General features: G+C 41.6%; 1 protein-coding gene across 1 annotated transcript in view; it reads left to right on the top strand.

Moving 5' to 3' along the window:
- LOC135908376 (X-linked retinitis pigmentosa GTPase regulator-like) overlaps positions 1 to 15,274 on the top strand; it is a 37,662-nt gene that overhangs the window by 9,335 nt on the left and 13,053 nt on the right. Inside the window, exons 6-14 of the mRNA XM_065440148.2 lie at positions 77 to 226; positions 1,171 to 1,332; positions 4,759 to 4,917; positions 8,224 to 8,351; positions 8,867 to 8,995; positions 11,011 to 11,059; positions 11,800 to 11,951; positions 12,046 to 12,126; positions 12,323 to 12,403. Of these exons, the coding sequence (XP_065296220.1) occupies positions 77 to 226; positions 1,171 to 1,332; positions 4,759 to 4,917; positions 8,224 to 8,351; positions 8,867 to 8,995; positions 11,011 to 11,059; positions 11,800 to 11,951; positions 12,046 to 12,126; positions 12,323 to 12,403 (1,091 nt within the window). The remainder of the gene's footprint in view (positions 1 to 76; positions 227 to 1,170; positions 1,333 to 4,758; positions 4,918 to 8,223; positions 8,352 to 8,866; positions 8,996 to 11,010; positions 11,060 to 11,799; positions 11,952 to 12,045; positions 12,127 to 12,322; positions 12,404 to 15,274) is intronic.

Raw genomic sequence — 15,274 nt, forward strand, 5'->3', positions numbered from 1 at the left:
TATGGTTCTTTTATATGATCCTATAGTTTGCTGACAGTGTGTAGAGTAAGCAGTTGATTGCCAAAATTCATTGCAGACAAGGGAACGGCTTACGTCTGGGGTGGTGGCAAAGAGGGCCAGCTAGGCCTTGGGACCAAGACCACAGTTCCCTCGCCTCTGGAGCTCAAAGTGGACATCAGGATAATGTGCATTTCTACGGGCTATTACCACACAGCTATTGTTTCAGGTGAGTGCCTGCAACCCGCAGTAGCTTGTAGCATCATTAAACTTGTGAAGTTGATGGAATAATCTACAAGACAGCACTCATGTTTTTTTTTTTTTAACTCTATGTGCAATGCTCACTAGTTTTGCCTGCAGGCTTTTATTGCTGGCAGCACAGTTTACACAGCCTGTTTACAAAGCCATGTTATTAGGTGTTGCTCGCAATATAACCTAAATGTCATGTTTTTGTTTATTAGTTCCGACTGAAGCTAGAGAAGTGTTTTTGGGAAATCTTAATGTTCCAAGTCAATTGAACTTTGTCTGCATGCATGCTAGTGCCCACATTCTTGCTAACGGACTGCAGGTAATTGAAAGGTAAGGCCCTTGACAAAACGATAGTTCCTGGATGCCAAAGAGTTTGTTTGAAGCATTACTTCTAGCCAAGCATAGCAGTTGCAAGTACAACAGAAAGGCATCAGAAAATTTTAAAACAGTGATATGAAATCAGCTCCAAAATATCATGTCACTGCAGAAAGTACACACTTAGACATGAGTCTTAAGAGTACCGCCTGTTATCAGGACTTATCACTAAAAACAATGCCTGTACACCACTTACACATTCTTGGTGATTCATAGACACTACAGTAATGGTAACATGAACGTGTGTGCAGCTAGCATCACCTGGCTTTCGCACTGTGTGCATGCATGTGTGTTTGCATAATCTGCCACCAGTGCTAGTGGTGATCACAGTATAGTAACTGCAAACATTGACAACAACGTAATTTATTGCTGCAAGGCACAACTGTAAAATTGCAAATTTCTAGAATATTCATTATGTCATCCAGCCTTGTTTTATAGACGCATTTAAAGTTACACTTTGTCATGATTAATTACCCATTGACAGAGAAGGATTTTGGGACCTTTGGCAGAGGCATGAGCAAGTCATAAGTTGTTGTCACCTTTTGACAGTTGATGGCATTTTGTATACATTCGGAGAGAGAGACGGAGGAAAGCTTGGCTTACCAAAAACCCTATGCTGCAAGCGCTACAACAAACCGACAGAGGTCTCGACCATCCCAGGAAAAATAGTCTCCGTCTCTTGTGGCGGGACTCACACAATGGCGCTCACAGGTAGGCTTCAACATGTTTTGTATCCCGTTTTCTGTTTTCTGTATGAGGGCAAATCAGAAAGTCTTTGCCGCTATATATTATTAGCCGGAATAAGGTACATACAGGTAATCATAAGCGCTCTTTTTCTACATAGTCCCCAAACCGGTTCAGACATTTGTCCCATCCCGGCACTAAATTTGAGGTGCCCCTGTGACATGCTGTCGCCAGTCAGCACAGCATACGGCCTCCCCAAACGCTCATTGTTCTGCAAGTCTTCACGGCCTTTTGATAACTCACAACACCACTACCTCGCACTTCTCAAAGCGAAACACCTTTCCCCATGCATGGGCTGATTTTCCCTGTGGATTTCGATGGGCATTCATCCCTTGCTTCATAGAAAACGAATCACACTTCAGAAACTCTAAAAAGGTTTTAGTGCTTCTACAATACTATGCACAGATAAACTTTAATCCATTATCCATATAAGTCAAAGCATAATCAATGCTGTGTGCCTTTTTAGTGCTGTTACTGCATCATCTGTGTACATCCGTAATGCTGTTCACAATTTAGTTTTACAGTGAAACCTTGTTAAACCTTAGTTGGCCAGAGCTTGGAAAAAGTATGTGCTAAATGGTAGTGCTGTTTAACTGAAATAGCATGAGATCGCCCACTTACCTGTCAAAAATGTAAGTACGAGAGAGTGCAATGAAAGGGCAGAAAACATGCAATATTTATTCACTTTGCGCAACAAAAGTCTGTTACTTTCGTTTTATGCTGCGGCGGGCTAGCAGTGATGACGGCAGCCTCAAACTCACTTAAGCGACGAGCCAGCTTTTCTGCCAGCCCCCTCTTCTTGACAAACACCCGCATGAGGCTAACGTAACACATAGCATCTGTCACTGTCGGGGCTGAATCACCCGTACTTTCACTTTCCGTGTCATCCTCATCACTGTCGTTAGGCGACACTTCGGCAATAACAGAGGCAACGCTGGCGAGAAGTCTAACCTCGAAGAGTCGAACCTCGTAGCTGGCGTATTTTCATGGTCGCAGCAGCACCACTGAGCAACTTCTCCTTCGTATTCCAAATGCCACACGCCGTAGTCAACGGTAGATCCCTCTCATGTGCCAGCACTGACTTCGTGCCACGTTTCATAGCACGAATGATGTCCAATTTTTCTTCTATGCTGAGCACCCGGTTTTTGTCCTAGCTTTTACAATGCCACAATGACTCTGACGCGGCGCCGAAATAATGTTGATGTGGCTTCACTCTTCCAAGTGCCCATTGCATTTGCACTTGGAGGCCGTTCCAGCCTCTGAGGCTGGTTGTTCTGCCAGGCTGCTGTGCCGCCGTGATTTCATGACAAAAAGTGGGAACACTATGCGTTAACCATTGCGTTTGCAATAAGCTGGTATGGTTTATGCGGATACAAAATGCATTATGTTTAATAGCCACTGAGTGAGGGATTTGACTTTACTACTTTTAGTACGAAACTACTGTCTATGTGGGTACGGTTTAATGAGATTTTACTGTAATACTTCACATAAACATTCTGTGAAATTCTGTTATACTGTAGTCACATGTGCACTTTCAAGGACCATTGAAATCTGTGATCATCTAAAAAAATCTGCGAGCCCCAGTGGCTACCTTCCATGAGCTTGCCCAAAGAAGCACACCGATCATAAAGGGGCCACGAAAAAAATGTTCTCACTATTAAAGAATGTAGTCTCATGAATGTCATGCTGCAAACATTTTTCAAATTGTTCAATTATAAGTGAAGTTATCACACCGATGCCCTGCTTTGTCTGTTTTCGTTTCCACTAGCATGTGGAAGCAGCACAGCGTAAGAGCCAAGAAGGCAAAGCCCCACCCAAAAGTTGATTGTCGCAGCACTCCGTGGCATACACTGTAGACTATGCTACGCAGCACGCCACTGCTATCTTGGAGACCACACGCAGCAGATGCAGCTACATGCAATTTTTGGGTGTAGCCCTGCAATCCAAAGATGAAATTATTGTTTTTCTTTTTTTTTTCTTTGAGAACGTAGATGTACTGGGGGGGTGTTTATTTGCATGATGATCGCACTCGCGTAATGATCACACACTTGAATTTTGTCGTCAAAATTCAATTTCTTTCCCGTATAATGATCACACCCCGAAATTGCCGCTGCGATAAGTCGTGTGCCAAGTCTAGCTACTGATGATCGCGCTTACCATCTGTTGAATGCTGTCGAATGCTACCATACAGTCTGCACTCGCCAAACAGATTCTTAAGCAGATGCCCCATTTCATTCCTTTCATCACTTCTTGCACTTCCATGAAAAAAAGAAACATCTACAATCGAATTTGCCTTGGCTTTATTATTTGTAGGCTTTTTAATGGTTGGGGTCAACAACAACAAAAAAGGCGCCTTTCGATGCCTCTCGTCTGCACTCATGGGCATACAACAAATTCCAAGCGGCAACGATAGTAGCCACGTTTACATTGATACGTTAGAACTGTACCCTATTCATATGGCGGTGGTTGTAACACAGCTAAGATATTCGCTCACCCTTAGCAGAAACGAGCCGTATTAGGATAGTAGAAGTGAAGGATGGTAGTGAAGACGAATGCCTCAGTTTTCAAAGCATGCCCGTCATGTATTTCTATGTCACTGGCAGCTAAGCACACCCATTTCTGTTTCTGTCCCCTCAAAGTGGACATGGCTATGTTATTTCCTCAAATTTGCCAATATTAACAATACTATTATTCATTACTGATACAGAACAAACTGTTTCAATGCACATAATGTTCTCACAAGAAGGAAAAAAAATCACATTCGGCGCATTTGGCGTGCTCCACCGGCCGCCATTTTTGTTTTGGTGTCCTGCACTGTTACAATGGCAGCCACGTGTTTGTTGACCTTTTGTCATCCCATAGTAAATGCGGAATGAAAAAAAAATGTTTTTTCTTTTTGCGGAAAATGTAACCCACGTAATGATCGCACCCCTAAATTTCCATCAATTATTTTGACAAAAAAGTGTGATCATTATGCGAGTAAATAGGGTATATATGTTTCATTTGTGTAATTAAACATTAGCAGTTATGTATTACTGAGAATGCTCTCGTGATCAAGAATCCAGCCAATAGTTTTGGTGGGCCTAGCTGCTTGTGATGCTGCTGCGTGATGATATGGCGGAAACAAGGGCAAGCAATCTTTTCTGTTTTTGACACAAAATTGTAATTACCCTGCTGCATGCAGCGCAGTAATATTTGGCTCACATGTTCACCGCAGCCTCTACGACAGATCAGCAACATTTTCTTACTATTTTCAAGAAGTGTTTCAGGGCCCCTTTAATGACCTTTGGTTTTGATAATTCATTGAAAGCAAGCATGTGAAGCAGGTATTGCTTAGGTAGCATTATAGGCTCTCTTTTTCATAGCACTGCATACTTTGTTCTTTGCTTCTAGCTGAGGGAAAAGTGTATGCCTTTGGTGATGGTCGGAATGGCCAGCTCGGGCTGGGGAACAAGACACTGCAAAGCAACAAGCCACAGCTGATCCCCTTTGTCGAAGGCATCAAGATTGCAAAGGTGGTCTGTGGAGAGAGTCACACCGCTTTTCTCTCAGGTGAGCTTGTATTTCGTCAGTAAGGAGTCTTCATTTGTGGTATCAAGGGCGAGGACATACCGTGGTGTTGCCTGCTGCCGTCAGCATCTGAATGACGTACAAAGTTGACTCCTGTGCCGGAGTGTCTGCTTCAGCACCATCGCACGCTTCGTTTTTCTTCTTACTGCTGCAGAATATTGGTTGGTTGTAGTAGTTCTACACAACAGCACTTGTTCGTTGTTTTGATTTTAAACTTTTGTAACACTCTATATGAATATACAGTGTTTCTCCATGCTGACGTAGGTCAGGCGTTGCTCTACATACTGTCGCAAAAGCAGAAAGCACAGTAGCTTCTACAGAAGCTCCATGGCTGTCTGACAAATTTCAAAGTGTGCACATACATGTACAAAACAAGTTCTATTCGCAAGAGTGACACTGTTAACTACGTGACTACGTTACCTGTGTAACTACGTCATCACTAACTGCTTTTATCACGCTTGTTGAAAACGATCTACTTACACCTCAGTAATTATTTCTGTTTACTGTCAGTATCACTTTGTTACTACCTTTGTTTTGCATTTTAACACTATTATCTGTTCCACCCAAATCTTGCAGCGTGAACCTGATTATATATTTTTTTACTGCTACTGATGTGTAAGTTTATTCTGTGTATTAATGTGTATTTCTAAACCATTATTGTTGTCATGTTTGTATGTCATTGTACTTTTTTTGAATGCCCTTTCTGTTACGATCCCTGACGGGATTGACAGTATTGAATAAATAAATAAATAAATAAATATGCAACTAATGCAGTCAGTCATGTGCATGGCAAAGCATCTTGTCTCGTAAATCGACTATTGGCTTGAACATGTGAAGAGATCTTGCTGCAGATGTTCACAATTTATTGGTACATTTTATTTTATTTATTCGGTGTAACTTGATGCTGCAAGTGTTCTCATCACTTAACTTACCAGCAATATTGTTGGTCGATAAATCTCTGTAACAGCGCAAGTTTTATCACCTGTGTAATGTAGAGCCTTCAGGATCAGTGCACGCCTTTATTAGCTTACATAGGATGCGTATTTGTATGGGCCCCAGTGCACAATAACAAAAGTCAATATCTACTAAAGTCAACTACCTGTTTTTTGTATACAAAATGCCCGTAGAGAATAGAAGAAGAAAAGAAGCGTGCAAACTACGAAGGGAGATGGGAAGTGGCCATGGGTTTTTGTGCTGCAAAATTTACGTTATTTTATTTTGTTTGTATCATGTAGTAGTCAATGCCATCTTTATTTGCACTGCTGATGAACAAATATAAAGAAAATGCAACACGTCAAGCACTTCTTTCACTACGGCAAACGTTATCACCCTCTGTAACCCAGCCGCACCTTGAAAGTGACGACCTCTGACAAGTTACTTTACTAATAACAATATTCTGAGGAGTGATCTCTAAGCCATTAAGGTTGTTGGAAAATTCTTTGACCAGTTTGCTCTTGCATGGACCAAGTCTTGTTGCAGCTTTCTAAACGAACAATCCAGCCAAAACAAGAACAAGTCGCAGCCTTGGCTAGATATATTCTGCGACAAGTATATTAAAAAGCATTTAAAAGGCCCCAAGCAACTTTTTTTCTGTTCTAATATGACAGTAAGTACTATTCAATGACAGGGTGCAACGTTTATGACCAATCAAAATAAATATCCTAAATTGCAGATCAAATCGGCACGAGAATGCTCGCCACAGCAAAGTGATGTCACATGATCCCACTTTCAATGCAAAAGTGATTAAAAAGTGATGCAAAAGTGATGGAAAAGTCCGAGTAGTGGCCCTCTATTTGCAGAAATGCAAATATTTGCAGTCAATGCAAATATTTGCAGTCAATGCAAATATTGCGAGCCACTATTTGCAGAAATGCTGGATGCACGGGACACGACCATAAGTATGCAAATGCTGCGTTGACACTTTTTACTGTCTTCGCTTGACTTGTCCCACGGCTTGGGCACGATCAGTAGCATTCTGCGCTACTTTTGGTTTCGAGGAGATGCTGGCAACATATCAAAACAAAAACATTGCCCTTTACGCCCATCTCTGTGGCCGAACTTATATGCTGTCATGCAGACGAAGTCCAAAATATCAAATTGTTTATTGGAAGGCATCCGAAATAATGGCCGTCCTTATACATTATGCTATGAGAAAAGTGACGAGGCTGAGACATCTGAATAATCGAGCATGTCCAAGGTATCGGTGTCTGAATTATCGTTCAGCAACTGTGCACACAGACTTAGGTGCACATTGAAGAACACAAGCTGGTTGAACTTATTTCGGAGCCCCCGAAAACATTGCTCATAGCCCGTGTGCTGCTTTGGGCAATAAACCTCATATAAAATTTAATATACTTTGCTGGAAGTATTTTCAGTCTTGTTCATGTTTTCTTACCTAAAAAATAGAGAACAATATGTTAGTTTTTTTGTTTTCTGACAATGAATATTTTAAAGGATACATAACATTCGCCAGTCAACTACTGACATTGTGTTGCATCTTATTTGTCATTTCGAGTTGTTGCACATGCGAGACTGTCAAATTTTTTGTGTGTTCCTTAAAGGCAACATAGTAGTAAAAGGCCCACGTCTTCTGGTGAGTGCTTGTTGCTTGCTGTCCTGCCTGTCAGCTCCCCAGAGAGACTGATGACTAACTTCAGCAACAAAAGACTGCTGAAGCACACAAAACAGGTGTTTGCAACGTCTATATAGAAACCGAATAATCGTATATGGAAATCGCAAACTTTGGCATGTACAAACGAGTGATTAAATTTACATATGTTGCGCCAGCTTTACTGACACCAGCGTAGGTTGCGTGTCTTAGTCCTAACCGACGCCAAACCATGCGACTGGCTACCTGAGGCACTTTGCATGTATTCGCGGGCTTCTTTCACACACGGAAAAACACTTTTATGTAGCGCAAATTGAGCAACAGAAAGCTGTATCGGGAGTTTTTCATGTTGCTCTACAATTTTCTCATTGACGCTTTTCATCTGATTGTAATATTTGAGAGGTTGATTCATTAATTAAGACTAATTATCTAATTAATCAGAATGAAAAAAAAAATGAGTGTGTCCAAGCGATGGCAAACATTACCTCGGTTCTGCCCAGCCATGTGGAATTCGCATATTTTTAAACTCTGGCTAAAATCAGCTGGGACACCCTGTATATAAACACACATACATTCAAAGGAAACCATCTCAGTTCAGCACATTTCTGCACTAACAGATCGTATTTATATTCATACCCACACTCGCTTTCAAGTGCCTCTTGCTTTCTTTTTCCTTTCAGACAAGAGGCAGCTTCTGACATGTGGAGACGCTCGCCACGGGAAGTTAGCACTGGTAACTAATGATGTCTCTGCGAACCAGTTTACTCCCACCTTGGTCGAGGAGCTGCTTTCATACCAAGTCCAACAGGTGAATGGCAAATGTTGTCACACATTGTTTTATACCAGGTATACCGGTACTCAGTAAGTTCAGGGGGGGGGGGGGGTGGTGAAGGTAGTGGTGGGCACGTATTTGGTGTGCTCATGTCCTGACTTGCTCCTCATGTGGCAGTGACTGGAGCTTTTTATTCTTTTTTAAAATTTTATTCAGAACTTAACATATACCTCACATGATATATGATTGGTTGATTTGCCGTGCTCTAATTCTTTTTATTTGTAATTTTTTGTTTGGCAGGTTTGACTTGTGCTTTGGTGCAGTGTGCTTGGGTGCAGCATTTGTAGCAAGTCTGCGCACACTTGCTTACAGTATTTCAAGTAGTAGTAGTAGTAGTAGTAGTAGCAGTAGCAGCAGCAGTAAGCTTTAGTAGTAGCTCATATTCATTAGCCCACTGGCAGTTCAAGTTTGAGTAAGTTCAGACAGAAATCACCAAGTTAGCATGTCCTCTCACTCCCTGATGTCACATCCCATTTCTTGTTTCCTGCTAGGTTGCTTGTGGTGGCTGTCATACGCTGGTCCTTGTCATTCCTGGTTCTGGCCAGGAAGTCAACGCAAACAATGAGGTCGGTGCTACAGGCGATGTCAATGGGGCTCGTGCAAAGAGACGTCATCGAAAGGTATGCAAAGCTCTGCTCTCCCTTGAGGTGGCCTTTTAAGCAGATATATACGGGCGCTCTGTTCTACTCTTTATAGGAACGGTGTAAGAACAGTATTCGGCTTCTGTGGTCACCCTGGCATTTGCTTTCGACTGTGCAAATGAATTTATATATAGTACGTGTTTATAGATGCATGTTTGTAAAAGCACTGATTCTCTGGCGCATTGTGTGTTCAGTGAGGCTGTCCTACTTTTTCTATAAACACAAGTCTGGCTCATGTCGAGCTGTTGTGTCTGAGGGCCTAGAATTGTCAAGTGTTGTGCAATGAGTGCTCTTAATGAGCTGCTCCTCAAAAAAAAGAGAGAGAGAGAGAGAGAAAGAGAGACAAAAGTGTCGGAAAACAACAAAAGTTTTTTTATTGAGTGTTCAGTGAAGAAACGCCTTCTAAGTTTGCCTTGTGCATGATTTGCCAGCAAACTGTATAATGGAGAATTATAACTTCATGTGTAGTCCAACTGCCGACAGAAATTAGTGCCAACTTCCATAAAAACCTTGTTCATTAAACCTAGACACAAAAGCAATTCAGTTCATGTCATGACTGCTTTATTGATTAAGAAGTGAACAATTCACTTCTCTTACATACAGTAAAACCTGGTTGATTCATATTTAACGGGACCAGAAAAAAAGAAACGGCTGAATTAGTTGGATGTTGAGTTAGCGAGGGTATCAAGAAAACAATAAATAAATGCGTGCTGCACCAATCCACCTTTATTTACTGAATCAATTTGCAACCCTTGTTTCTATTTCGTACAAAATCATAGCAGAAGAAGCATTCCTTGTCTTCATGTGCTCACAATTTGGAGAGCCTTGCAATTTCTTGCACTTCTTGTTCATCCAGGTAGACATGCTTTTCAGTACCGCACACACATCCTGATCATTTTTTCACCGTGAGCTAGTTGGCAAGAGATTGTCCATCCCTCGCAATATAGCCACGGGTTTATGCCAACGTGTGGGCTCTGGTAGAATCGGTCGTCACCCTCGACAGCTTCCACCATGTTTCCGACATTCGACGCGCACTGCACTGAGGCAAAATGTAACTAAGCTCACTGCAACTGCTGCAGATGAAACTGTGGTCGTTATTGATACGATCGTGCATGGTGACTATGCAATTCTGAAGACACGCTGCCAACAAACACTCTGGCACTGAGTTAAAATGAAACTACTGCTCACTGATACCACTGCGGATGAAACCCGAGCCGTTATTGTTGTGATCAGGGATGGCAACTACGCAGTTCTGAAGGGACGTGCGGCCATCACGGTGTCATGTGCTGTGGCAAATGCATAAACTCACTAATAGACACAAAGCGCTCTGCGTTTTCATTGTTCCTCTACGGGCTCCGCTGATGACTATGGCAATGTGGACTCCGCCGCTTAGTTTCAATTGGCCGCTAGTGCCGCTTTTGCTGTTTTGTGTCGCACATTTGGGTTGTTCAAATTAAACGGTGCGTGACCGAATACATTCAAATGAACAAGTGTTTGATGTCATTAAATAATGCATATGTCTACTGGGACCAAAGAATGATTCTGAATTATCAGATTTTTTTAATCAACAAGAGTAATTTAACAAAGTTTCACTGTACTCTTTGTCTTTAAAATGAAGCATCACTTACTGTTATGTTTTTATTGGTTCATAATACTTATGCAAGGGAAAATTGTGATCTACCAGACTGTAACATGGAGCTACAAAAGAAGCCCATACAGCCTTCTTGGAAAGAAAGTTTGCAGTTGAAGAAAAAATTCCTCCTGGTCCCGGGATCGAATCTGGAACCATGGGCTTCCTTTTTAGCTTTGTGCTGCTGTTAGGCAGATGACAGTTTTTTTCTTTAACAAAACTTCTACCACCTTGCGTGCTTCTACAGAAGTGATTTGCCATATTCTTGTGTAGTATTTGCCCATCAGCTGTGGTGGCCACAATGAAAGTGCTGTTGGGTCACTTCTAAATTCATTCAGTCAATATCCTGTTTGTCTCCATTCAGGCGGCACTAATTGAAAACGACCAAGACGAACCAGATGCTTGTGAAGAAGGTCAGTCACCATCATATTTGTTATCATAAAATGTCAGGAGTATGTTAGAAAAAGCTGCCGCAGTAGCTCAGTGGGCTACGACGTTGCCCTTCTGAACTAAAGGTCACGGATTCGATCCTGACTGTGGTGGCCGCATTCTGATGCCGGTAGTATTAAAAAAATGCTTGTTTACCGTGCTTTGGATGCACATTTAAAAACTCCAGGAAGTCAAAATTGATCCAGAGACCTCTACTTCGGTGTTCCTTATGACTTACTCTACAGTTCTGTCACATTAAACCCTGTAATTTTTTTTTTTGCAATTGCTTCTAGAACATTACTTTGTGATGAATATTGTGCCAGGTTGCTTTTCTGTTGATTTGAATGCATGATTACTTGCATGGGTAATATGTCCAGCTTTTTCTTTTTCGTTTCCCAATGATTGAAATGGAGGAAGAAGGTTAATATAGGGGCAGGTCGTACACATGAAAATCTGGTATTAATCTCACTTGACTTGTCTTGGTAATGGAATTATGGCGGAAATGCTGGTTACAGAATACTTTGTCACCTCAAAGCTGTTGCACGTGAACCATGCATAAACTGATTGGTCATCATGTCAGTACTGTGTGCAATAATGATGTAATGTGTAATGAATTCCAAACTGTTCTTCATTGATTCTGCTGTAAGAGCTCCACATTCCTAAAACGTAATTCCAACAAGGATGCCCTGGTTGCCCTGAAGTGAACCCATTGTTTGCATCTCAGATTTGCATGTTACGGCAAGAGTACTCAACGAGACAAGTCGACAGCCACGAAAGCCGCCGTTTCTCGTAGAAGCTGAAAGGGACACCAGTATCCGCCACGTGGACAGTGACGTCAGTGATGATGACACATCAGAAATGTCTGTGCTAAACAAGGTAAACGTATTGCTGTGAAGCAAGTGTCAACTTTGTTGAAGTAAATGGGAAGTTGACATGGGAAGTGTTAAATGCCCTGTTTGTTGCTTTCCAGACACAGGTAATCAACCACATTGGATCTAAAGAGATACTGTCAGCCCTTGATCAAGATGAGAAGCCACCAGGGCTAAAGAAAGTGAGTGACGCATATCCTAAGTTTGTGTTTACAGGTAAATGTTGAAAGTTGACAACATTCATCATTGTATTCACTTCCTTTTTCGCATAATTCCTTTCTTCCATGTGTATGCTTTGAAAAAATTGCTCGATATTGTTCCTGTTAAAGATAAGTTATTTTATTACTCATATTTATTAGTGTACTTTTATTTGAACAGGAGTCTGCAAAATCACCTCAAGGAACAATCCAGAATGGAGATAAAGCCAAACTGAATGGGCCCAAGGAGGAGCCACCTGTGGTAAAGAACATTTTTACTGATAGGTCAGAGGATCTTACTGAATGGACACCAAAGACATCCCAATAAACATTCTCAGTAGATTACAAAAACGGCACATTCGATTTCTAACAGAAGCTCTTTGCTTTCAGGCAGGTCCATAGGCGTATCACTTATAGCTAGTTAGTGCTGGGCACTTGAAGCAGTGCCTCAGTGTCTGATATTGTTGTATCGCTGAGCACAAAGACCCAAGTTTTATTCGGGACTACCATAGTTGTATTCCACGGAGGCAGAATGCAGAAACATTCAGGTAATTAAATTTAGATGCACATTAGAGCTTCAGGAAGTCAAGGGTTTCCCTGGAGTCTGTCACATTGGTGTCTTCCACAGCATAGACAATCAAGGCATTCAAGAAAGTTAGCCACATGTTCAACTTGTCAATAATAAAGGTGCTACCTCTAAGACGTAGTACATGTATGCTGTGGGCTGTGTTAATATGAAGCGCCTTCCCTCCCTGCTCCATGTTGTGCTGGCTTAGCGGCTATGACGTGCTGCTAAGCACGAGGTTGCAAGATCGTATCTCGGCCGCGGCAACCGCATTTTGATGGGAGCAAAATGCATAAATGCCCATGTACCATGCATTGGGTGCATGTTCGAGAAGCCCAGGTGGTCAAAATTAATCCATAGTCCCACATTAAGGCATGCCTCATAATTGTATTGTGGTTCTAGCACATAAAACTCCAGAATTAAATTTTCAATTCGCTCTCTGCTTTATTTCTACAGATATTCTAAAGGCATCTTGAAAGCAGCTTGTTTGCTGTGATAAGGCTTTCCTTATTTGATATGATCGCTTAGGTTCCTTTTTTGAGTGCTTGTAGAGTTCTTTAATTGTGACTTTTTGCAATTAAAATTTTTCGTACCTACTATGCAAAGAGCAGACAAGTATTAATGGTGGTCACTTTGTTCTTCCTCATTCATGCGACATCTTAAAAAGCTGTTCTGGTCCTCTCTTCTGTTTTATTTAAATACTCAATGCTTATCATTAGCAGAAATTTTGGAACAGTACTATCAAAGTTCAATTGAACAAGGTGTAGGCTAATATGGAAATTTTGTTTGTGGTATGAGGCAAGGCATGATTATACGACAGTAGTGGCAAGCATTAGTTTTCTAATGTCAGTATACCATTGTGCAGTTTCTGGCTTTCATCATTGGGTGATGGCCTGCATTACTTACTTTATTAATTAACAAGTTAGGATTGCTAAATAGCACTAGTACAATTAGTTTCTCAATTTTTAAGGCATGCATCGCAGTGCCATCCATCTTCATCTGCTTATTTGCATACAGGTTTATCTCTCAACTACGAAGCTTTCTGAAGATAAGACTGTGGCAGATATTCACATTTAGTCACGTATGCATTCATAAAGATGGAATATTTAACTGCAGAGCTAATTTTCATTCTGAATTTTTCAAGTTGCAGCCATTGCCTTTAACATAAGAGCCTTTGCTCAAAGGGATACTAAAGGCAAATATTAAGTCAACGTGGACTGTTAAAATACCATTCCAGAAACCTTGCAGCACTTGTTTTGTGCCAAAAAAAGACTTCATTTAGGAGAAAGTAGTGTCTGAAGAGTGCGGATACCCTTAGTGCAATTCAAATTGCCCACTCCGGAGCGAGGGAGTGGTGATGTTGCATACACTATCGCCACCCTTCACAGCCGTCTGCGAGTAAAACGGTGCCTGACAGACGGCACTATATTTCTTTGTGCAAGACGCAAACACGTAACAATGGAGAAACCAAGCCAAGATAGCATTGGGTTTGTTGCTGCAGCTACTTTTGCTTAAGTGGCATGGATCAGTCAGGCATTCCGCAACATCACATAGATGTGGAAATCTTGCCTACTTGCACTTTGTAGGAGTTTCGCAAGCCAGTAAAACCAGCGCGGCAATACGTGATAACAGAACTACTGAAACTTGAAGGCACGGGTTGTGTAGAGTCAAGCGAAAGCAAAACCTTTCGACCACCCGCGCCATTCTCAAACGAAACGTAAATTATTTATTTTTTCTAAACATAGAATAGAACTGGACTAGTAGCATTTTCTTCTGTCTTATAATGCAGTGCAATTACATTTTTACTCTGAGAAGTTGAGTACTAGTGACAGAAAGAAAATGAGGAGTGCCTTCATGTTAATCAATAATATTGATTCCTTAGGCATCCTCGAGCATTGATCTATCACTTTAGCTTCACTTAATATTTGCCTTTAGTGTCTCTTTAATAGTATACGTACAGAGGAGTTCAACTTGAGAAAGAAGGCATTTTTTTCTAAACATTGATTGTAGGCACCACAACATATGTGCATGTGTACAGTGTCTTCCGTATTTGGCCGGTGGCCTTTAAAAATTTCCTGTCCATACACTACTCGTCTAATTTAGGGCAAACATCGCTCACAGGGTAGCATATTGTAGTCTAAGTTGCTTGAGATGTATTTAAACATCGGTACTTGCCTGCATTTTGTAGAATGAAGTAGAAACTGCTTTTGGCTACGAGCACAGATTTTGCAGACAGGAGCCAAGCTGCTGATTTGACAGGTTGCGCCATCTGGCGGACGGCGAGGGAGACAACTTTTCTGCTCGGGAGATACGAGAGAAGTGCACTTGCTTTGAAGATGCGGTTCATCTGCCTGTCGAAATGAATGACTCGTTTTGCGACATTCATTTCAGCAGACGAACTGTATCTTCGAAGCAAGCACGCTTTTCTCCTTACCCCTGAGCCGAGTTGTTTCCCTCTCTGTCTGCCAGATGGCACAACCTGTAGGATCAGCAGCTTCGCTCCTGCCTGCAAAATCTGTGCTCATAGCCAAAAGCAGTTTCTGCTTCATTCTACAAAATGCAGGCAAG

Source organism: Dermacentor albipictus, chromosome 5 (genome assembly GCF_038994185.2).
Source record: "Dermacentor albipictus isolate Rhodes 1998 colony chromosome 5, USDA_Dalb.pri_finalv2, whole genome shotgun sequence".
Classification (NCBI taxonomy): domain Eukaryota; kingdom Metazoa; phylum Arthropoda; class Arachnida; order Ixodida; family Ixodidae; genus Dermacentor; species Dermacentor albipictus.